The sequence below is a fragment of the Bubalus kerabau genome, chromosome 12, assembly GCF_029407905.1.
Source record: "Bubalus kerabau isolate K-KA32 ecotype Philippines breed swamp buffalo chromosome 12, PCC_UOA_SB_1v2, whole genome shotgun sequence".
NCBI lineage: Eukaryota > Metazoa > Chordata > Mammalia > Artiodactyla > Bovidae > Bubalus > Bubalus kerabau.
The window spans coordinates 21,512,918-21,537,496 of record NC_073635.1 but is presented as its reverse complement, the minus strand read 5'-3'; the positions used below and the strand labels follow the sequence as shown (position 1 = coordinate 21,537,496).

Sequence of the window (24,579 nt, the reverse complement as noted above, 5' to 3'; positions counted from 1 at the left end):
ATATTGCTGAGAAAGTGAGGCTGGCGCTGGGAAATGGTATATTAAGTTGGACTTTGAAAACTTAATGAAAGTTTGTAAAGTAGATGAGTACAAGGGAATAAAAGGTGATAGAAGAGAGCATTGGAGGACCGTATATACCTCAGTAACTGATTGTTGGCAGAGTGTGCAAGAAAGAAGCAGCAGGGAATGAGACTGGACAGGTCAGCATGGCCCATAGTGTGTGCTCTGCCGAGGAGTGTGGACTTGGCCTTATAGGTTGATGGTAATCGTTGAAGAGATTTTAGTAGAGGAAGAAATGATTGGATTTGGATTTTAGAAAGACAGTGGCAGTGGTGTGGAGTATACAAGGAGTAACTATTTTGGGTAGCCTTTTTTTTTAAACCTCCTTGTAAAAGAGATCACAGATTGTTTGTGGGTTAGAAGATAAACTTGGAATACTATTTAGCAATGAAAATAAATGAACTGTTAACATGCTACAGGGTGGATGAACCTCCAAAATGTTATCCTAGGTATGAAAGACCACATGTTGTATGATTCTGTTTTTTAAGGAATGTCCGTAAAATAGATTAGTGGTTGCTGGGAATTGACTGGGGACTGACTGCAGATGGAAATGAGGGATCTTTTCATGGTGTTGGAAATGGTCTAAAACTGGATGATCTAAAATTGATCTAAAAATTTACACCACTTTGTAAATTTACTAAAAATAATTGGATTGGACACCACTTTTCCTTTCTTTAACTTGAAGTATAGTTGGTTTACTGTGTTGTGCCAGTCTCTGCTGTATAGCAAAGTGACTCAGTTCTATATGTATATACATTATTTTTAAAATACTCTTCTTCATTATGATATATCTCAAGAGATTGGATATAGTTTGGATTAGACACTTTTAAAACTGGTTGCATTTTATGGTAGGTAATTATAGCAATAATACTAAAAAATTAGACCTCACTTTTGAAATTTGTTGGAGTAAAACATATTGTTGATTCTCAAGTAATTGCTCTTTCCTCTGAACAAATTATTGATCTTCCACTGCTGGAACAAAAAAATAAAAAGGTGTTTTTTCCTCTTTAAGAGTATACACTGCAGCTATAGAGTGTAACTGTAGGAACTAGCAACTAAATAAATCAGGTTGTTACTAAATCTTATTGAATACACTTTGACTCTTATGTTTAAATTTTTCCTTTCCTTATTAAATAGCATATGAGGAGAACCATCTTAAATGCAGTATTGCATAATTCTCAAAAGCTAGAAGTAGCCTAAAGGAAATTTACTTCCTTTTTTTCCCCAAGGAAAGAATTGCTAAAGAAAGAACCTGATGATTTAAAATTTTAAGTTTTTTCTTCAGTCTTAACATAGGAAATAAATAGAAAGAATACAGAGCAATTGGAAAATAGTTAATTTCACTCAATAAATATTTATTGAGGCCCTACTGTGTGCTAGGTACTGTTTCTTAAGAAATAAATCAATGAAGGTTTTTATTATGTGCTTTTATTCCTGACTGCCAAAATTTATGAGTTTGATTGTAGTAATTAATAAAGCATGTACAAAATTAATTATATTACCCTTTATTGTTTACAAGATAATTTTACATCTTACTAATTCTGTAAGAGTGAGGAAAATGAGTCTAATTATAGCCAATTCCCAAGTAAGAGGCAGAGGTGGGACTTGACTATTGGTTCTTATTTTTACTTGAAGTCCATTACTCTTTATACTCTATTGTGGGATTAAAAAAACAAACCCACCAACAACAGTGCAGTAGTATTTAAAGATAGGCATATAGATCAATAAACAAACCCATACATTTTTGGTCAGTTGATTTTTGAAAATGGAAATAAGACATTTTAATGGGCAAAGAGGAGTCTTTTCAAGCAGTGGTAGTGGACAACTGAATATCCCCATGCAAGAGAGTGAAGTTGGACTCTTACCTGACGCCATATTACAAAAGTGAAATCAAAATGAGTGGGCAGCCTAAATGTGAGAGCTAAAATCCTTGAAAGAAAAAAACCTAGGCATAAATTTTCATGACCTTGGATTAATTAGACAGTGGTTTCTTAGACATAACACCAGAAACACAACCACAAAAAATTAGATAAATTTGACTTCATCAAAATTAAAAGCATTTGTACTTCAAAGAATACGGTGAGGAAAAGACAGTGAACAGAATAGGAGAAAATATTTGCAAATCATATATAGGATAAGGGTCTGGTATCCAGAATATAAGATAAATAAGCAGGGTGACATGAGAAATGCTGGGCTGGAGGAAGCACAAGCTGGAATCAAGATTGCTGGGAGAAGTATCTATAACCTCAGATATGCGGTGACACCACCCTTATGGCAGAAAGTGAAGAACTAAAGAGCTTCTTGACGAAAGTGAAAGAGGAGAGTGAAAAAGTTGGCTTAAAGCTCAACATTCAGAAAACGAAGATCATGGCATCTGGTCCCATCACATCATGGCAAATAGATGGGGAAACAGTGGCTGACTTGATTTTTCTGGGCTCCAAAATCACTGCAGATGGTGATTGCAGCCATGAAATTAAAAGACGCTTACTCCTTGGAAGGAAAGTTATGACCAACCTAGATAGCACATTAAAAAGCAGAGACATTACTTTGCCAACAAAGGTCCGTCTAGTCAAGGCTATGGTTTTTCCAGTGGTCATGTATGGATGTGAGAGTTGGACTATAAAGAAAGCTGAGTGCCGAAGAATTGATGCTTTTGAACTGTGGTGTTGGAGAAGACTCTTGAGAGTCCCTTGGACTGCAAGGAGATCCAACCATTCCATCCTAAAGGAGATCAGTCCTGGATGTTCACTGGTAGGACTGATGTTGAAGCTGAAACTCCAACACTTTGGCCACCTGATGCGAAGAGCTGACTCATTTGAAAAGACCGTGATGCTGGGAAAGATTGAGGGCAGGAGGAGAAGGGGACGACAGAGAATAAGATGGTTGGATGGCATTACTGACTCAATGGATATGGGTTTGGGTGAACTCTGGGAGTTGGTGATGGACAGAGAGGCCTGGCATGCTGCAGTTCATGGGGTCACAGAGTTGGACACGACTGAGCGACTGAACTGAATCCAGAATATAAAAGGAACTCTTAAGACACAGAAATAAAAAGACACACAATTAAAAAAAATGGGCCACAGATTTGAAACATTTTTCCAAAGAAGACACAAATGGCCAATAAGCATGTGAAAAGATGTTCACCATCGTTACTAGCTGTTAAGGAAATGCACACCAAAACCATAATGAGATACTACTTTATACCTACTGTAGTGGCTAAAACTTTAAAAAATGGATGAAGGAAATGTTGATGAAAATGTAGAGAAACTGGAACCCTCATTGCTGGTAGGAATATAAAGTGATATAGCTGCTGTGGAAAGTAGTTTGACAGTTCCTCAAGAAGTTCGACACAGTACCCTGTGACCCCAGAACGCTGCTTCTTTGTATGTACCCAAGAGAAATGAGAAAATTTCCACATAAAATGTCTTATCAGTATTATTTATAATAGCCAAAAAGTAGAAACAGTACAATGTTCATCTACTGATGAATGATTAAACAAGTGTGGTATATCCATACAATGGATATTATTCAGCCTTAAGAAGGAATTAAATTCTAACATACACTACAATATGGATGAACCTTGAAAATATGCTAAGTGAAAAAAGTCAGACATAAAAGATTCCATTTAAATGAAGTGTCTCAATAAGCAATACCATACAAACAGAAATAATGGTTGCTAGGATTTAGGGATAAGAGGAGATGCTAATGGGTATGGGGTTTCTTTTTTGGGTGATGAACATGTTCTGAAATATGTATATACTCACACACATGTATTTTTTGAAAAATTGAGATAATTGACGTAACATTGTATATGCTTTGGCTATGTAGCACAGTAATTCTATAGTCATGTATTGTGAAACAATCACTAAAACAACTTCAGTGAACATTGACCACTATACATAGAAAAAAATTTTTTTGGTGATTGGAACTTTTGAGATCTATTCTCTTAACAACTTTCAAATATACAGTACAATATTGCTAACTGTAGTCACTATGCTGTGTAACATCCCTGTGACTTGTCTCTTTATAACTGGAAATTTGTACTTTCTGATCACCTTCACCCATTTGCCCGCCCCCACCCGCTTCCCTTGTGGTTCAGCTGGTGAAGAATCCGCCTGCAATGCGGGAGACCTGGATTTGATCCCTGGGTTCAGAAGATCCCCTGGAGAAAGGAAAGGCTACCAACTCTGGTATTCTGGCCTGGAGAATTCTATGGACTGTAGACAACTGAGCGACTTTCACTTTAAAATAAGGGGCTTCCCTCATAGCTCAGTTGGTCAAGAATCTGCCTGCAATGCAGGAGACCCCGGTTCAATTCCTGTGTTGAGAAGATCCCCTGGAGAAGGGATAGGCTACCCACTCCAGTATTCTTGGACTTACTTGTGGCTCAGCTGGTAAAGAATCCGCCTGCAGCGTGGGAGACCTGGGTTCAATCCCTGAGCTGAAAAGATCCCCTGGAGAAGGGAATGGCTACCCACTCCAGTATTCTGGCCTAGAGAATTTCATGGACTGTACAGTCCATGGGGTCACCAAGAGTCGGACACAACTGAGCTACTTTCACTTGCCTTTATATTTCTTACTGAGTTTTGGTGCCACTTAGGTGTTCTTCCTTTTTCCCTTATTTCCTACCTTGGATATCTGTATTCCCTAATTGGGCATGAAAGTCCTTTATAAATTTATTCTAACTTTTCCCATGATTTATTTGGTTTTTACTACCTTTAAGTGCTTCACCAACACTGAATTGACCCCATTGTTCCTTGAGTACATGACACTCTTATTTGTCAGAGCGTGTTCCATAATTTTGGAATGTTTCCTGTTTCTTTCCACCTTTCTTTTTCCAAAACCTACTCAGTGTTTGCTGAGGCATGGGTCAAGTGCTCTCCCCGTAGTGCGTTTAGGCCTTTAGTTGTGCATCTTCTCTGCACTTTCAGGGCTTTCTTGTCACCCCAGTTTATGGTCATCATTTCATTTGGTTACTTATCTTTGTGTTTAGCTCCTGGCAGGCCCCTTTAATTTAGGAATTCTTATCTTTTAAGTTTCAGAAATGTTCTTATTTGTTTAATGATCTTTTCCTTCCCGTGTCTCTGTTCTTTCTTTTTGGATGTCAGCCTTCTTGAATTGATTTGTTACAGTCATCATTATCGTTTATTTTTTTCTCTCCCACTTTCATCTTTGTCTTTATTCATTTTAACGAGGTTGATAAAGGGCTTGGCTTTTTGCTAAGTTTTATATCTTTTTTTGTTGGAGTAAGATACACATAACATAAAATCATTTCAAGTGAAAAATTCAGTGACATTTAGTACATCCTTTTTAATAACATTCTCATACTAGGCAGACACATAAAGGTGCTGTAACAGTGTGTTGTTCTTTCTAATCCTAAGCAGCAGGTTCTAGGATAGGCAGATTTCTTTCACATACCTTTTCTCCATCAGATAATTTCATCATGGGTATCCTTGGATTTTAAACTATCCTTGGATATAAACAGAAAAATAACTGAGGATTATGATTGTTGAAGGGTAAAATCTTAGGGAAAGAAAGAATATTGAAGGACTAAATCTTCTACATGTATTGGGAAGGAAGAAATGTAAATGAATCTATAAGGGCCTGATAACTATTTATATGGATTTTTGTTGTTCATTGAGTAAGAGCTAAGGCTGTATTACATTTGAGGAAGTAGATTTAAGAAGTACTCATTTTATTTGAAGCTTTTTTCCCCATCTACATTATCCAAGCAGATCTGAGTAATGGAACTAGAGCGGGACTTGATCCCCGAGGAGCCAGCTTCCTGTTTATTACATCACAAAGAGACGTTCAGCGTTGGTTTGATTAGAATGGGTGCTTCCCTGCCTTTAATGCACAGTGTGTCTTTGAATGCATATTTTCTGCCACAAAGCAAAAGAATTGACAAGCACCCAGGTCAACTTTCAAGGATTCAGGAAAGCTTCTGGAAAGATACTGATTTTTATATAGGATATTGGTTCAGCTGCTGTAATTGGGACAAAAGTATTAGTGGCTTAAAATAGGAAGTTTCTTATTCTCTCACGTCAAAGACAAACTGGTTGGTGGCCTGGAAGGTACTGTGGTTCTGCTCCAGCCGATTGTGTAGGCCCTGGGTTCCATCTCCTTTGTTGCTTTTATCTGAGCGGTTGATACTGGTTTTAACACACATCCTAGTTCAGTACTTCAACTGACTTTAAGCCTGTGGGAAGGAGTGCAGGATATGGAGGGCAGGCAGCTTCCTAGTATGGAGATGACCTAAGCCTTGTATATGGCAGTTCCAGTCAGAGTCCATCAGTCAGAAGCTGGCAGAGTAGAAAATGGGATCTTTACTTGGGCGGCCATGTGTCCAGAAGTTCTGAAGTTGAGAGGTTTTGATAAGAAGAAAGAAAGATTAGGCTTTCGAGGGCCAGTTTTTAGTTTCTGAAATAAAAGGGGTGGTAAAGAATTAATTATGCTTTAAAAACTTTGGGAACATCCTTATCTTGTAGTTTGACATCTTGTTCTAAGTTTATCTTGTACATTTTGCCCCAGACCTGGAATCATACCAGATTCTGTGTACTTGGAAATGATATATAGAAACCATAAACCTGGATGTTGTTTTGTTTAGTTGCTCAAGTCATGTCCAGGTCATTGCAACCCCATGGACTGTAGCCCACCAGGTTCCTCAGTCCATGGGGTCTTCCAGGCAGGAATACTGGAGTGGGCTGCTACTTCCTTCTCCAGGGAATCTTCTTGATTCAGGGATTGAACCCACGCCTCTGTGTCACCTGCATTGGCAGGTGAATTCTTTACTGCTGAGCCATACCCACCTTTACTTATACATTTATTTACTGTGTACAACTTCAGGATCTCTTATAAAAGATGTCTTAATTTCCTTCCTCCACCCTCACCTAATTTTTTAGAAATATAGGCATTCCAGTTGTCTTTCAGTTTCTCCTCCTCCTTGCTAAATACCAAAAACAACAACAACAACAACAACTAACCTCTGACTCCATAAAAAGGGGTGTTAGAGGTGATATTGGGCTTCCCTTGTGACTCAGCTGATAAAGAATCTGCCTGCAGTGTGGGAGACCTGGGTTTGATCCCTGGGTTGGGAAGATCCCCTGGAGAAGGGAAAGGCTACCCACTCCAGTGTTCTGGCCTGGAGAATTCCATGGACTATAGTCCATGGGGTCGCAAAGAGTTGGATGCAACTGAGTAGCTTTCACTCTCACAGATGATATTTACTGTTGAGTTGGTGATTGTCCTCATGCCTTTGCAGTAGACAGAGTTAGGAAATAGATACTTTTTTTTTTCACTGAAAGAAAATATGTCATCAATTCATACCAGTCTTTCCAATTCAAATTTAAGGTAGTTTTAATCTAAAGAATACTATTAAAGAATATGTTTGTGTTATAAAGATCCAGGTTTGAGTCCTCGCTTTGCAGCTAATTAGAAATGTAATCTTAACTCTCTCTTTTTTAAGCTTCAGTTTCCTCATCTTTAAAATGGGGATAATAATAACTGTATCTCATGGTTATTGTAATGATTAAATGAGAAAATAGGTGCTCAAGAAATTCTAGTTTTACTGTTCTCTGTCAAACTACAAAAGGGAGAGACTTCTAATTTTTGTAGGGGTTAGAGAAGGCTTGCTCATGAAGGTAACACTGGTACAATCAGAAAAGATCTGGTGTTAATGGGATGTAGAGATTTTTAGAAAAATATCAGGGCAAGAGACTCGCCAGGGGAGAGTGATCTGCATTAGTTAAGACTGGAGCATAGGATTCTGTTTTGATGTTTAGAAAGAGACAGTAAAGAACTTTTTTCCCTTATAGCATTTAGTGTAATGTATAATTACATAGTGATCTGTGTACTTATTTGATTAATGTCAGTCTGCCTCCATGCCCCACAAGGGCAAGGACTCGCCTGTCTTCCTTTTATTTACAAGTAGTCACTGCACAGTGTAGTCTCTCAGTTGATATTCATACCCTAAATGAACTTTTCCAGCATTTATAACTACCACAAAATTTAACATTTAATTATTTACCTATATTATCATTCTGTAGTTATTTCATTTTTTTTAATTATTTTGTTTTATATTTTAACTTTACAATATTGTATTGGTTTTGTCATATATTGTATTGGTTTTGTCATATATCAGCATGAATCCGCCACAGGTATATACATGTTCCCCATCTTGAACCCTCCTCCCTCCTCCCTCCCCGTACCATCCCTCTGGGTCGTCCCAGTGCACCAGCCCCAAGCATCTGGTATCATGCATCGAACCTGGACTGGCAATTCGTTTCATATATGATATTATACATGTTTCAATGCCATTCTCCCAAATCATCCCACCCTCTCCCTCTCCCGCAGAGTCCAAAAGACTGTTCTATACATGAGTGTCTCTTTTGCCGTCTCGTATACAGGGTTATTGTTACCATCTTTCTAAATTCCATATATATGCGTTAGTATACTGTATTGGTGTTTTTCTTTCTGGCTTACTTCACTCTGTATAATAGGCTCCAGTTTCATCCACCTCATTAGAACTGATTCAAATGTATTCTTTTTAATGGCTGAGTAATACTCCATTGTGTATATGGAATATTACACAGCTTTCTTATCCAACTGTAGTTATTTCATTAATGCTGCCTTGTCCCTAGCACAGCTATAGCTATTGACCTAATTTCTTTAAGTTCAATGATGTATAATACGTTAATACACTGCAGATTTTTGCCATTTATTTAGCCATTATCTGACAGCATTAGTTCTTTGTAGATTTTTATTCAGAGTGAATTAATGAATGAAATTGTTGGTGACGCCCATCTGGGTCTCAGCATATTGTGGAATGTGTGCCAAGTAATTTATTGTTAAAGAGTTTATAAAGTACTTCAGCTATCCCTTAGAATGAAGCCACTGGGTTGCTTTCGTTTTGTTATGTTGCCTTAAGTGGGAGAGAGCAAGGTGTATATAGTTAAATTAGCCTCCTGAGAATTGAGTCGACTATTCCCATAGAGGGGGAAGATAGAGTGTGTGTACGTACACGTGTGCATGTGTATGCGTGTGCTTGCATACACATCTTCTGTCCCATGGGAAAGATTGAGAATGAATATTCTGCCCTGGATATTTAGAGAGGAGGCAGCGTGGTAATAGTGAAAGGCACCAGACTCCAAATTAAATGGCATATGTATTCCAGGGAATTTTCTTTCTTTCCCTTTTTTTGCCACTAAATATATGGTACTCAAAATTTGTATTTGGTTATATTTCTTTTGTTGTTATTGTCCCCTTTGTGTATAACTGCAATCTATATGTAATAAAATACAGCAATTTGACATATAAGATTTGATGAGTTTTGGCAAATATAAACACTTATTAATAGCACAGTAATGCTATAAAATACTATAGCTGTCATTCTGAAAAAGTTGTCTTATGGCTTTGCAGTTAATTTCTATCACTGTCCCCTGGAAAACACTGATAGGCTTTGTTTCACTTTGTGTGTGTGTGTGTATGTAGTTTTGCCTTTTCTGGAATTTCATATAAATGGAATCATTCAGTATGTAGTCTGTGTCTGGCTTTCAGTTAGCATAATGCTTTTGAGGCTCATCCACATCATTTTTTGTTATTGTTTACTTGTTTGTTTGTTTTTTGCCACATAGCTTGGCATTTGGTCCCCAGCCAGGGATCGAACCCATGCCCACTGTAGTGGAAGCATGGAGTCTTAACTATTGGACTGCCAGAGAAGGCCTCATTCATGTTGTTGCATCTGTCGGTAGTTCACTCCTTCTTATTGAGTAGTATTTCACTGTATTGCTGTATTATAATTTGTTAGCCACTCACCAAGGTAGAAGAGTTGGATTTTCCCCTAGTACTATTATAATAAAATCATTGTGTACATTGGCATGAAAATAGTTTTGTGAGTGTGTTTTCATTTCTCTTGGGTATATACTTAGGAGTGCAATTGGTAGGTGATATTACCATAGTGTATATCTACCTTGATAAGAAACTGCCAAACAGCTAAAGTGGCTATACTGTTTCTGCATTCCTAACCAGGAAGTGTATGAGAGTTCTTAGGTGCTCAACATCCTTGTAAACTTGATTTTTTTCAGTCTTAAATTTTAGGCAATACAGTGGGTGTGTAGTGGTATCTCATTTTGGTTAGTGTGCATTCCTTAATGACTGATGATGTTGAACATCTTTTCATGTTCTTATATGTCACCTGTATATCTTTAGTGGAGTGAGTGTTCTGATTCTCTTGCCCATTTTTAAAAAACTGGATTGTTTGTCTTGTTATTGTGCTATAAGAATCTTTCACATATTCTGGATACAAGTCTTTTATTGGATACATGTCTCAAATATTTTCTCCCAGTCTTGTCTGTTTAAAGAGCAGATATTTTTGTTTTTTTCTTTTATGGTTTGTGCTTTCTGTGAACTATTTCAGAAATCTTTGCCAAACTCAATGTTACTAACTTTCTGCTGTGTTTTCTTTAAGGAGTTTTATAGTATAAGCTTTTACTTTTAGGGTCATGATTCATTTAGAAATTTTATTGTATAGTAGGAAGAAAGTGTTGAGGTTCACTTTTTTGACCCCGTTAGCTAATTGTATCAGTGTCACTTTTTAAAAAGATTATCCTTTACCCATTGAATTGCTGTGGCATCTTTGTCAACTGGCCACTTATTTTAGTGTCTGTTTTTGGATTTTCTATTCTGTTTTGTTGATCTCTGTTTCTGTCTTTTGCCAGTACAACACTGTCTACCTGAGTTTGTCTCCAGCTTTTTATTTTTCAAACTTGTTTTGTCTGTTCTAGGTCTTTGAATTTCCATGTTAATTTAGAATCAGCTTGTTAAGTTTTACAGGAAACACTACTGCAATTTTGATTGTAATTACATTGAATCTCTAAGTTAATTTGGGGGAAATGTACATTTTGCATTATTATTCTGGTACATGAGCAAGATATATATCTCAGATTTAAAAATTTATTATTATTTTTAAAAAATATTTTTTTATTTGGCTGTGCTGGTTCTTAGTTGTGGCCCTCACGATCTTTAGTTGCAGCATGTGAGATCTAATTCCCTGACCAGAGATGGAACCCAGGCCCCCTGCATTGTGAGTATGGAGTCTTAGCCACTGGACCACCAAGGGAAGTCCCTTGCTCAGACTTTTTAAGTCTGATTTTTCTCAGGAATGTTTGTGTGTTTTCCTTGTGTAAGTTTTGCACATATATTTTGATACTTTTGTAAATTCCTAGTTTTACTTCAAATTTTGATTATTTGTTGCTGTTACATAGAAATATTTTACTTTTATATTTTGACCTTGAATTCTGTGACCTTCCTAAAATCAGTTATTATCTAGTAGTTTTATCCACATTTCTTGAAAATTTGTTTATGTGAACTGTGAACATAGACTGTTGTACTTCTTTACAGTGTTTGTCCTTTTTTGTTTCTTTTTCTTGACTAAATGTACTGGTAGAGGTTGTGAGAATAGACATATTTGCCTGTTTCCAGTCTTGGGGAATGAGGTGGGAGTAAAACCTTTCACCGTCTAAGTGTGATTTTAACTGTAGTTTTTTTTTTTTTTTATTCCTTTTATCAGATTGTGGAAGTTCTCCTTTGTTCCCAGTTCGCTGTTTTTTTTTTTTTTTTAATTATGAGTATGCAGTTTTGTCAGTTTTTATGCACATGTTGAGATGATACGATTTTTCTTTTTTAGTTTTGTTAATATAGTGAATTACATTGATTAGTTTTTAATGTTAAAACAACCTTGTTTATAAGAACTTCCCTGTAGCTCATACGATAAAGAATCTGCCTGCAATACAGGAGACCAGGGTTTGATCCTGGATCAGGAAGATCATCTGGAGAAGGGAATGGCAACCCACTCTAGTATTCTTGCCTGGAAAATCCCATGGACAGAGAACCCTGTCAGGCTACAGTCCATGGGCTCGCAAAGAGTTGGACATGACTGAGTGACTGCTATTAGCCTTATTTATAAATATATATAAACAGACATAGGAACTAAGAAAGCAGCAATCTGAAATTACTTTAAGTCAAAGAGGAAAACAAATTTTTAGTAGTGTAACACACTATTAAACACAGTGTGAACATCAGGTAAAAACACAAATACGTAACAAGAATGTAGCAAAATGGGAGAATGTGGGTGTAAATCTTGCTTTTTCCAGAACCTGCAGTTACTTAGACAAGTTTCTCAATCTTTTTGTGTCAAGGTTTCCTTACCCTCCTCCTACCCCTAAAGGATAATTCTGTATTTGTTTTGTTTTAAGAAATGTTATCCACCCTTTCCTTACCTTCTCTGCATTTCTGAAATCAGGAGACGTTTGTTAGCTTTCAGCTGGACTCTAAGGACTTGTATCTGCCTGTGTCTGTGCATATTGACACATATTGCATATGTGTAGATCATTTTGCTCTCACTTGGGCTGAACTGTTTGCTTTCTTAGCATTTCATGTTGGAGTAAATTTTTATATTCTATTTAAAAGAGTTAAAATGTTTTGGTTTAAGTATGAATATTTGGCTAATGATGACATTTATACAAGGGCTACTAATAAAAGCAAGACTTCTCATTCCCCTTCCACAGAGGCTTTTTAATTGCTTGCATTTTTAATTGTGTTTATTATTCACATATGTCCAAATATAAAAATTATTTTGGAACTTTTAAACATACACAGAAGTAGAGAAAATGAAATGATTAACCTCAAGAACCCTTCCCTAGCTTCAATCATTAGCTACATTTTGCTGGTCTTGTTTCATCTGTTCTGCCCTTGCCCCATACACATTTATACAGTTAAATACACAATATGCATTTTTTAGGAGGATTATTTTAAAGTAAATTTCAAACATTCCATTTTACCCTGAGTACTTATGTGTGCATCTTTACTGTGTAAGTGCACATGCTTGCACACACACATACTTTCCTGCAGTGCTCTTTGACTCAGCAAAAAGTGATTTTAATAGATTTTATTAAATTTAAGTTTACTTTACAGTATACTTACTGTTAATTAAATTAGTTTAAATTTAATTTCTTTATAGCTTAGCAAAAACTTTAAGGGGTTTAATAAATAATACAATATCCAATTTATATCCCAGTTTTGCTACTTGTCTCACAAATGTTGACAGTTGTTTTGTTTGAATCACAGTATAAACTTGCTTCCCATGATATCTGGTTATAAGGTATTTTTATCCAGAAGTCTCATAGTTTTTTTTTTTTAATATTTATTTATTTGGTTGCGCTGGGTCTTAGTTGTAGCACATGGGATCTTTCATTCCAGCATGAAGGATCTTTTAGTTGCAGCATGTGGGATCTTGTTTCCTGACCAGGGATTGAACCCTGGACCCCTGCATTGGGAATGTGGAGTCTTAGCCACTGGACCAGGGATTCCCTCTCATAGAAGTTGCAAGAACATAAATTTGTATCCCTCATTGTTCTGTAAAAAAAATTTTAAGGAAATTATTACTTTACAGTGAATTAGCATTGAAAGAAACAAAAAATACGATACACACATATGTACCTATGGTACAATAGGCAGTGCAGTATATAGGCAGTTCAAATTGTGAAATTTCTGAGGAGAGAGGTAAAACTTTGAAAACTATGATATGGTATTATGACTCTTACCAATTATGAATAACTATTACTGATGAATCCAACATCTGTTCAAAGCAGCCTTTTAAAAAGGAGAAGCGTTTTTGTCATTTAGTAAATTATCATTGAAATGAAGAGAATATAAATATATTCTATGCTATGCTATGCTAAGTCACTTCAGTTGTGTCCGACTCTGTGCGACCCCAGAGACGGCAGCCCACCAGGCTGCCCTGTCTCTGGGATTCTCCAGGCAAGAACACTGGAGTGGGTTGCCATTTCCTTCTCCAGTGCATGAAACTGAGAAGTGAAAGTGAAGTCGCTCAGTCGTGTCCGACTCTTAGCGACCCCATGGATTGCAGCCCACCAGGCTCCTCCATCCATGGGATTTTCCAAGCAAGAGTACTGGAGTGGGGTGCCATTGCCGTCTCCGAAATATATATATTCTAAGGTTAATCAAATAGGAACTGCAAATGAAATTCTAGTAGTCTTTGATGTAGACTTGAAATGACACTCTTCAAACTAAAAGTGCCATAAAGAAGTCAAGATCATAAGCACAGGCTATAAACTATAAACTCTGGTGTTCTGCTTAACTTCTGATGGCCAGAAGGGATTCACAAGAACCTTCAGATCCAGTGTGGAGAAGACTTAGATGCAAACTCCATAATACTCAAGTGGTATGAACCTCTGTGGTATGGAAGAAGAATAAGGGGGTTTATGCAGCTTGAGGGATAATTATGTGCTGCTTATGGAAGAAGTTTCATTTATGTTTCATGTTAAAGTTTGGAGAAGCAAGGAGATACATTAAACTGGTGATATACCTTAGACTCTATTAAGTTATAGGTGCCAAGTATGTTGGAGGATTAAATGTGATGATTTAAGCAGAGTATCAAATTAAAACCATGGCACACCCTTCAGTAAATGACAAATTGTCAGCCTGTTAACTTGATGTGTGATTTGGGGCGATATTTGGTATGAACAAGAGGTCTTTAACTTTTTATCTCTCACTCCATCTTTGATATCAAGAAAAGATTGTTATTGTTATTTTTAGGGGGCACAATGTATTTCCAGATGATAGGGATGTATATAGCATACTCAAGAAAGTTTGGTTGATAAGTGTTTATGCTTGAAGCATTAAATGCTCTCAGTTACCTAGGAAATAATTATTCTCAAACTGATTCGCCAGGCTTTTACTGTATTTTTGTGTTTTAAGTTTCTTTACCAATGTGCTTTAAGTTAGCCTTCTGATCTAATACTTTATAATTATTTCATTTTAAATGTTAGATTCCAAAGAATTTAGAATACTATTTAACAATTGTATGTAGTTATAAGGTAGAGTTGGTGACATTATTGTGCATCTTTTAAGAAAAAGTGCTCTTTTTCAGAGTGTGTATGTCCTTTTGGAACTTCAGTTTCTCATATTTTGAAAAGTCATGCTTTGTATGTTACAGTAACTTGTTATCATTTGAACATGTTAAATCATTACTGTATTAGTGGAGGTGGAGAACTGTCAGAGCCTCTGTAATTGTCTTTGGTCTTGGTCCCTTGCTTTTTGTTTTTATTAATTTGTTTCTTGCTTTCCTTCCTATTCCTTTTGCCTTGGTGTTATTCTTAAACTATGATTCAACTCCTTAACTTGTCTTGGTTGCCTTCAGTCTGTCTTTCTCTGGCTATAATTAAGACTCTAAAGCACACAGTTTAGGTGTATTATTCCACTTGTTCAAAATATTTCATTGCTTTTTATTGTCCACTAGATTTCTCAGGGCCTGTTACAGTTAAGCCATCCATCCATTTTATTCATGCAGCCATATTTTATTGAGTTCCTTTTGTGAATTGGACACTGCTAGGCTCTAAGGATCAAGTGGTAAAACAAGCAGGAGCTCCGCCCACTTGCCTCTAGTTGAGAAGACAGAAATTAATAAAAGTATCATGTGATAACAGTAAAACTGCAGTGATCATGTGTCCTACAAAAGGGAGGAGTATGTACTCTGAAAGCTTATAGTAAGTGCATACTAGATCTAGTCAAGAAAGTCACTGAAAGCTGAGATTTGAAGAGGTGAGGAGGATTTACTACACATAAAGTGGGAAGGATCATACCAGGTAGAGGCACTGTACAAAGGCTCCTGAGGGGAGTGTTTTGAGACTGAGCGACTAGAAGAAGGCTTATGCGACTTGCACTGTAAACGAAGAAGGATCATTGTACAAAATGGGAAAGAAGGTTGGGCTTGATCACACAAGGAGTTTTGAGGCCATGCCAAGTAACGTTATTAATACGACTGCAATAGGAAGTCTTCCAGGGGTTTTATCTGGGGAGAGTGGGTGGAGGAGTGGAAGACAAGCAGATGTTGGAAGACCAGTTAGGCATTGTTAGTTCTGACAGTAACTTGATTATGGAGGTTGGTGATAATAAAACAGAAAGAAGCAACAGTTGCAAGAAATATTTAGAGAGTTAAATCAACCACATGTGCTGACGTATAGTGCTTTTGGGGGTATAAGGAAGAGGGAGATGGCTTCTTGCAAAACTGGATAGATTGTGGTGCCTTTCACTGAGCTAAGAGGTTTTGAGAGAGTAGTTCCATTTTAGTTGGAGGAAAATCATGAGTTCAGTTTTGAGCAAGCTGGGTTTGAAGTATTTTTGAGCCATTCGAAAGGGAATGGCAAGTAGACAGAAGAATATTTGGTACTCAAAAGAAAGATCTAGGCCGGACATGCACAATTTTAAGATACTGAGTGTAGGTAGTATTTGAAGCTGTGAGTAAGTGGGTTGTGTGTTTTGAGTATAAACTGGCCAAGGCTTAATACTGAGCCTTGAGAGACTGCAGTATGGAATGGCTAGGTGTTAGAGGTGGAGGGGAGTGGTGGAGTGGAAGACAGAGGAGCAGCAGAAGAAGCAGAGAAAACCGTGAGACTATTTCAAGGTGAAAGCCAATGGAGAGTGTCTTTCTAAAGAGTGGTAAATAGCTTTGAATGCTGCTGGGAAGCATAACAAATCATGCTAAATCTCAGTGACTTGATACAGTAACAGTTTATTGTTTCTCAAAATTTTTTGAGTTGGCTTTATTGAGCTGGGGACTTAGCTGGGGCTGGAACATCCAAGATGGCCTTGTTTACATGTCTGGGGCTTTGGTGCTTGCCGTTGCCTGGGTACTGGCTTCTTGTCTCTTTGACTTCTGTCTCTCCGTAAGGTATCTCATCATGCAAGGGTCTAGTTCATGCTTCTTTACCCAGTAGCTGGATCTCAATGCCTTGACAGTGAAGCTTTGAGGCCTGTTAAGACTTAGACATGGAATACTGTCATCTACCATCATGGCCAAAAAATGATCACCGATGACTTAATGTGGGAGTTGTTTTAGTAGAACGGAAAGACTAGGAAATGATTAGCAGATGAAGAAAAATTCCTTATCATTCCCCTGTATTTTCTCTAAAGTGTGTCTTAGTCACTCAGTTGTGTCCGACTCTTTGCGACCCCATGGACTGTAGCCCACCAGGCTCCTCTGACCATGGAATTCTCTAGGCAAGAATACTGGAGTGGGTTGCCTTTTCCTTCTCCAATGTTTTCTCTAAACTTGACCTGAAATAGGCTACTAATTTCCTGAATGCTTCCCGTTTCTTTCCTCATATGCTTATTTCCTCTGAATATTATTCCTCTCTCTCCCCCTTATTAAAATCCTACCATTCTTTTTTTTCCCAATTTTAATTGGAGTATGCTGCTGCTGCTGCTAAGTTGCTTCAGTCGTGTCCGACTCTGTGCGACCCCAGAGACGGCAGCCCACCAGGCTCCCCTGTCCCTGGGATTCTCCAGGCAAGAACACTGGAGTGGGTTACCATTTCCTTTTCCAATGCATGAAAGTGAAAAGTGAAAGTGAAGTCGCTCAGTCATGTCTGACTCTTCGAGACCCCATGGACTGTAGCGCACCAGGCTCCTCCATCCATGGGATTTTCCAGGCAAGAGTACTGGAGTGGGGTGCCATAGCCTTTTAAATCCTGAAATAATGCCTTACTTGTGCTAGGCACTCAGTGAATAACTAAATAAAATTTAAGTTGTTCTGTAGTCCAGCCTTAGCAAAATCATAAATAATTAGGGACTAAACCATAAACAATACAAAACAAGAGAAAGTTGCACTTTTTTAAGTACCTAGAGTTTTGAATATGCTCAGTGATAGACTCTCACCGTCCTAATCTGCCTTTTGTTTTTTATACCTATGGAGAAATAAATTGTATATATATTTTTTTTAAGAAATTCAGGAAAGACTAAAAGGTACAAGGACAGTAAGATAGTTCTCCAAAGGAAAGAAGGAAAAGTAGGACAGTCTTCCTTAGTTTAAATTGAAGTTACATTTCCTTTTCTGTCAGCTACTAAGGTAATGTAAGAAACCTGGAATGGTGAGCTCAATAAAATTAATCAATTAAAATAGTAATACAGAAAACCTCAATTGTATTCAAGTAAAAATGAAACTTGGTTAGTATAGTTTTCTTTGCTTATTAGTCCGTTAGACTGAAACTTTGCAAAGTACAATTTTAAGAAGACCTTAATAAAGATCAGTAATGTCATGGTTATGGGTAAGTTAATTGAATTTCACATGATTTATCCAGTTTTTAAAATTTGCAATCCTTCTTTGGTGCTCTAAACTTGATTATTATTTAAGTCTGTGTTTTGCAGACAGGAATCTTCTGACACACAATCTTACATTGTACCTTGGCTATAAACTGGGGATAATAATAGTACCTACCCCACTGGTTTATTATAAACATATTATAAATATGAAAAGCTCCTAGAATGGTGCTTGACACATACATAGTGAGTGCTCATTATGCAAGCAGTTATTATTATTATTGTTTATTTGTGTTGTTCTTGTTACCTTACCTGTGTACTTGAGAACTGGAAGTGAATAGCAAAAGGGGAAAAGAGTGTCTCTTCCCATCAAAGACTCATGGGGGACTGTGGTTTATAAAAGGAAATCATTCTAAAATGTTTATAAGATTTAGGATTTAGTGGTTCAAAATCACTGGATTGATTCAGAATTGGATGAGTGTGTGTGTGTGTGTGTTTAGAACAATGTCTGCCATATAATAGTTCAGTTCAGTTCAGTCATTCAGTCATGTCCGACTCTCTGCGACCCCATGAATTGCAGCACGCCAGGCCTCCCCGTCCATCACCAACTCCCAGAGTTCACTCAAACTCATGTCCATCGAGTCGGTGATGCCATTCGGCTGTCTTATCCTCTGTCGTCCCCTTTTCCTCCTGCCCGCAATCCCTCCCAGCATCAGGGTCTTTTCCAATGAATCAACTCTTCACATGAGGTGGTCAAAGTATTGGAGTTTCAGCTTCAGCATCAGTCCTTCCAAAGAACACCCAGGGCTGATCTCCTTTAGAATGAACTGGTTGGATCTCCTTGCAGTCCAAGAGACTCTCAAGAGTCTTCTCCAACACCTACAGTATAATTGTTGTTAATAACTTTTTGCATCATCAGGCATTTGAATTTGAGTACTCTCTTACTAAAGTTTCCTGTAATTAAGTCTCAGAAAACAGCTTTTATAAAACTGTTTTCCAGTCAAATATTCAGAAATAAAAATCCTAATAAATGTTTTGGTAGCCAGTACTGTGACTTTCTGTCTTCTTTTTGTTTGTCAGCTTCTCCTTAAACACATTTCTAAAACTGTTTCATTTAGGAGCATGATCCCTGTCCTCAGAAATCTTGGAGTAGAGTAACCATGTTTTTTATGCATCTTTAAGTTCCCTGATCCCACATACTGAATATTTGGTAGGGGCATAAAAACGGGAGAACAAATATAATTTTCAAGAAATATTCTGTCTTATAGTATATTTTAATAGCACCAGTTAAGTAGAACTCTGTGTAGAGTCCTTATGAATAACTGAGCTTTGGGGCTAATGATTGATGTGTATATACACTTTTCTTGTGTTTGATTTTGTTGTAAAATAATACTGTTATAAGAGATGTATAGGTAACTACTTGAATGGATAATTTACTGGTTTTGCATATTAATGTATTCTAATATTCTGGATAAGAATATGTGATATAAACATTTCTTGACATATTTGGCTAGTTTAGATTTTTTTGTTGTTGAGGATTTTTAAAAATTTAGTGAATAAAACAGAACATTGCAGATAACTGAGTGCTGTTTCTTTTCTTCCCCTACTCAGTTGTTATTTCCCTCCCTGTTCCCCATCTGAGAAGCAGAAATTATCATGAATTTGGTGTGTAGCCTTCCATTTCATGTTTTCTTATTTTACTCTATGTGTTATGTTATACACATGTAAAACTACTCTTTAAGTAATTGTTTAGTAGTGCATATAAATGTTGTCTTGGTGTCTCATTTTGCATTTCGCCTTTAATTTGTGTTACCTGATCATCAGTGTATTTGAGTTTTTTTATATATTTATAGGCCATATGGGTTTCCTCTGGTATTTTGTTTTTTGTTTTTTTTTTTAGCCCTTTTTTAACTTTGGGAATTATTTATTCATATTTATTGCACATTTTTCTAATGGTTGATTTTATATTTTTCTACTTGATTTCTGTGCTCTTTGCCTTGATTTTCCGTATATTCAGAAAGACCTCCCTTTGTGATTATGAGACATTGCTAGAATTTCAACTGTAGACTTTCAATTTGGAGTAATTCAGCTCTCTTGAGTATTCACTTTTTAAGCTAAAGCATTTTATCTTTTTCCTGTACCTGTTTGCTTGCCATCACTCCTTACTATTTTACTACTGCATTTCAGTTACAGGGAATTTTTTTCCCTCCTCTTTGGTGATGAGGGTGGTAGTGATATGGAAGGCAGAAATAATAAGAAATAAAAAAATGAATAAAAATTTGACACATTTTTAAAATTAATACAGCTATGTGTAAAATATACTCATGACCCTTCTTGGCCTTTTGTTTTACTTGGAATACATTCTTGATCTAGCATTATGTAGCCAATAAGCAGATAATGCTCATTATTATCTGATTAGGGGTGGGGGTGTATGTACATGGTAGGGGTCCACGGTCCTGTCCATCGTTGTACATGGGGTCTCTACAGTGCTGTTAGCCACTGGATTCTTGAGCCAGGGCCAGATACCGTTACTTTCCAGAGCTACTGCACTACCAGTTGGAACCTTCTTCCTCCAGCGCCACTGGTGCCTTGATGTTTATCTTCTGGCAGGTGTGGCGGGGGCAGCAGCAAGGGCTTGGGGTTCCCAAGCTGTTTTGCAAGTGTCACAGAAGCTTTAAGGTTAGAAAACCTTTCTCAGGGAACATCCTGGCCCAGATTTCTTTGAGCGTCTCTAACTTCTGTCTTAAAAGTAGGATCAGTGCCAGATGAAAAGCTCATGACTCTTGGCCATGGGCTCGAAGTCTTGGCTGACTTGATAGAGGAATCTTGCAGGAGGTTCTCTTGGCATGAGTCTTGTGGAGAGAGGTGCCATTATAGCAGAGCTTCACTAGGAACTCTTTTCTTAGCACTGAATCTGATTTTTTATTAGTGGTTTGATATAAGTCAGTGAAGAGACTTGAGTTCTTAAGTCAGTGTAGAGTGACTTCAGCCCCTAATTTATCAAGTTCAGAAATTTTCGAGGTCAAAATTAGAAAGGCTATAAGTGATATAGTCATCTTGGTTTTGACAAAAATAGTGTAAACTCTGGCAATTAATTTGGAAGTGATATTTTAAAATGTGTTCTGTATTTAAAGAAAACTCCAATATTTGAATAAATCAGTCCCTGAGTATGCTGATCTGGGATTTCATATCATTAAAAAAATTCTTTTTTATAAGGGATAAGGATTTTTGTTTTCCTTAGCACTGTATTATCATCACACTTAATGTTATTAATAATCCCAGTAATATATATTTTGAATTTTCCCAGTTGTCTCACAAGCCTTTGCTCTTGTTTTGTCTCTTATTCTCTAATGGTCTGGCCACCCTCCCCACCCCCACTCGTTGCTCTTTCCTGCCCAGTGGCGGGTTTCACTGGAGAAGCCAGGTCCTGTGTCCTGTCGAGTGCCCCACACTCTGGGTTTGACGGACTGCTCTCTGTGGTGCTGGATAAGTTGATCGTGTATCCTCAGGAGTCCTGAGGGACTACCAGTAAACTGGGTTGGAACTGAAGGCTTGGTTAAATTCAGATTCAGCTTTCCCTCCTTTCAATGCTGTGTCCTTCCGGCATGAGGCTCACACTGTCTGGTTCTCCCCTTTACTTACGAATGAGACTACGGTCTGGGTCTCTTGGTGCCTTGTGACTCTGTTAGTACGGAGGTACACAGTAGAAGCATGTTAAAGCGCTTTAGATTTCTTAAGAATCTGAGATTCTGATTGAGGAGGTCCTAGAGTGGGTGGGGAGAGACATAGGTTAAAGACCACATGCAAGAAACCCCTAAACCCTCTACTGTTACTTAGATGGGTTATGAATCATTTCCTTTGGTACATTTACAGTATAACTGGAGTGACACAACTTACTTTTAGCAGATGCTCTGGGAAGATCTGTGTTTCATATGAAATGAAGCCTATTTAAATCATTTAACTGTGGAAACGTTTGAGATGTGGTGTGATAGAAAAAACAACTGGTTTGGACCCAGGAGGCCAAATCATTTATTCTCTCTGAGACTTGTTTTTTAATTTACATCTAGAAAGTAGGAATCCTAAGATATTTATCATAGGCTTGTTTTAATGATTAAATGAAACAATTTATTTGGAAGCAGTCCCAGCACCTAGTGGTGAGTTATACTGAAATCTGAAAAGCATTACAGAAATAGATTTATTTTTTTCAATTGAGGTCTTCAGAGTAGAGCTTAAGAAAACTGAAGTAATAATATCTTATGTGCTATTTCATATATATATACACATATAAGCTTTTGTTTTTTAGCTTATTTGAATGATGGGAGACTCATGATGTAGTTTCAATGTAAGTGTAATAAATGTAGCCTTTTTGGGAGGCATAGTGTGTGGACATCTTTTTTTTTTTTTCCCCTTTCAGCTTCATTTACCTCTTAATTCTCCTTTGCCTGGAAGTGAATTGACCAAGGAACCTTTTCGTTGGGATCAGAGACTCTTTGCATTAGTGTTGCGGTTGCCGGGGACGATGTCCGTAGAATCAGAGCAGTTGACAGGTGTGCCTTTAGATGACTCTGCAATCACACCAATGTGTGAGGTGACAGGCGGTAAGTTTTTCGCTGGCAGTAATTCAGTGACTTAAGCAGATTTTATCTGAATGTTTTAAAATGTGCATTTCAAAAACTCCGTGTTTGTTTTGTTTAACAAGTTACTATTAGAAGTTACTAGACATACATGGTTTTAAAACTACATTGATGAAGGTCTTTGATCTGTTGAATAAGATGTAAATACTATTGGGTCTGATAATGCATGATAATTTTTTTCTAACCGTATAGCAAATGCTAATATTTGAAGTTGTTAAACTTATTTTCTTATCTATAAAGATTGCCAATGATTTACAAATGCCATAGAATTATTTTCTCTGACAAAATGTTTCAAGAATCACCTCATTGTCCATGTAATGATTAATGCCTAGTTAAGTACAGTTTTACCCAGAGGCAAAGAGGAAGTGAGATAGGTTAGAGGAAAACAGGTAGTGAACTCTTAACCAGCTGTGTTAAGTGAACATTAGTAAAACTCTTGAAACAGAAGATGTAATAGACTCAGAACTTCTATATGGTGGAATTGGTTAACAACAGGTGGGTTAAATTCATATCAATATGCATTGAGTGCCTACTGTGTACCAAGCACTGTCCATGCTTCAGGACTTCCACAGTAAATATGACAAGCATGGTATTCTTGCTTTCACGGTGCATCGTCATTCTCTCTTAAGGAATTGATGGTAAAATGTCCAGGTCTGGTGCACCACTCTTCCATTGGTGTCCTGGGTTGTGACACAGCCTCCATTCACTGTCCATGCTCTGTTGAGATCCCATCATAGCCAGCTGTGTAAGTCAAAGGAAAATAAGGTCTAATTAATGTTTTAGGTGCCTTTCTTCTAATATTCTGTGGATTTTGGAAGCCTGCAGATTTCACAGATGAAAAAGAATACCCTACATAGATAGGTATGTGAAGTAGATAAGTTAAAAGATTCAGAAATCACCATTGATGATATCTTTCAGTGACCCAGAAACCTTAGTTGGTCAAAGAATTAGGGAGCTTTCCACAGACGTACATCCTGAACCTCTTCTAATGTAGTACTTTGCTTTTCTTCACGCTCCTGCTAGCAGTAATGGGAGACTGCTCAAATGCCACTCGTTTTCTTATAGTATGCTTTCTTCTTTATTTTCAATGAATGCTGACTAAGAAGTGTTTTGAGGATAAAACACCGAAAAAGTAGCAATAACTGAAAAGCTAACATCCACTGGTGGAGTACTGTTCAAATATGCAATCATGTTAACAATTCTGTGCATTTTTAAACGATAAGAATAGTGTATGCATTTGTTTTTTCCTTTATAGAGTAATTTATGTTCATTAAGGAAAAATTGGAATGAAATTTGCATATGTTGCCAAAGTGATTAATATTTTATTCTATTTTTAATGTATACCTTAAAAATTATATAATTGTCACTGTAAGCATTTTTATTTTATTATCTTTAATTAATGAATACTCACTCAATGCCAATTAGCTGTTTTTGATCATGGGACTACAGCAGGAGCAATAGAGAGAAGGCTTACATTTTTGGGCTGTATGACAGATAAAATGCTGTAACATCAATAAATCATGTTTCAGAGAGTTCTGCTTACTATCAAGTAAAGACACAGGGTGAGATTGCAGGGGGCAGTGAGGCAGAGAACAAGTCTTCCTGGGACGTCTTCTAAGGAGGTGACTTTTTTACCGTAAACCTAAAGGATATGTGTACCCCAGTTTGAATCAGTATAAAATGTTGCATGTCCTTGGAAATTGTTATACTCTTTGTGTAAAGAATTAAATAAAGCAACAATTATTCTTTTATAAAAGATATTAATCCCTTT

General features: G+C 37.1%; 1 protein-coding gene across 2 annotated transcripts in view; it reads left to right on the top strand.

The window, feature by feature from the left end:
• The window catches only part of INTS6 (integrator complex subunit 6), an 83,252-nt gene that overhangs the window by 32,319 nt on the left and 26,354 nt on the right, over positions 1 to 24,579 (top strand). For both annotated transcript variants that reach the window (XM_055542212.1, XM_055542213.1), the window contains one exon: positions 22,589 to 22,772. In XM_055542212.1, coding sequence (XP_055398187.1) covers positions 22,589 to 22,772 — 184 coding nt within the window. The remainder of the gene's footprint in view (positions 1 to 22,588; positions 22,773 to 24,579) is intronic.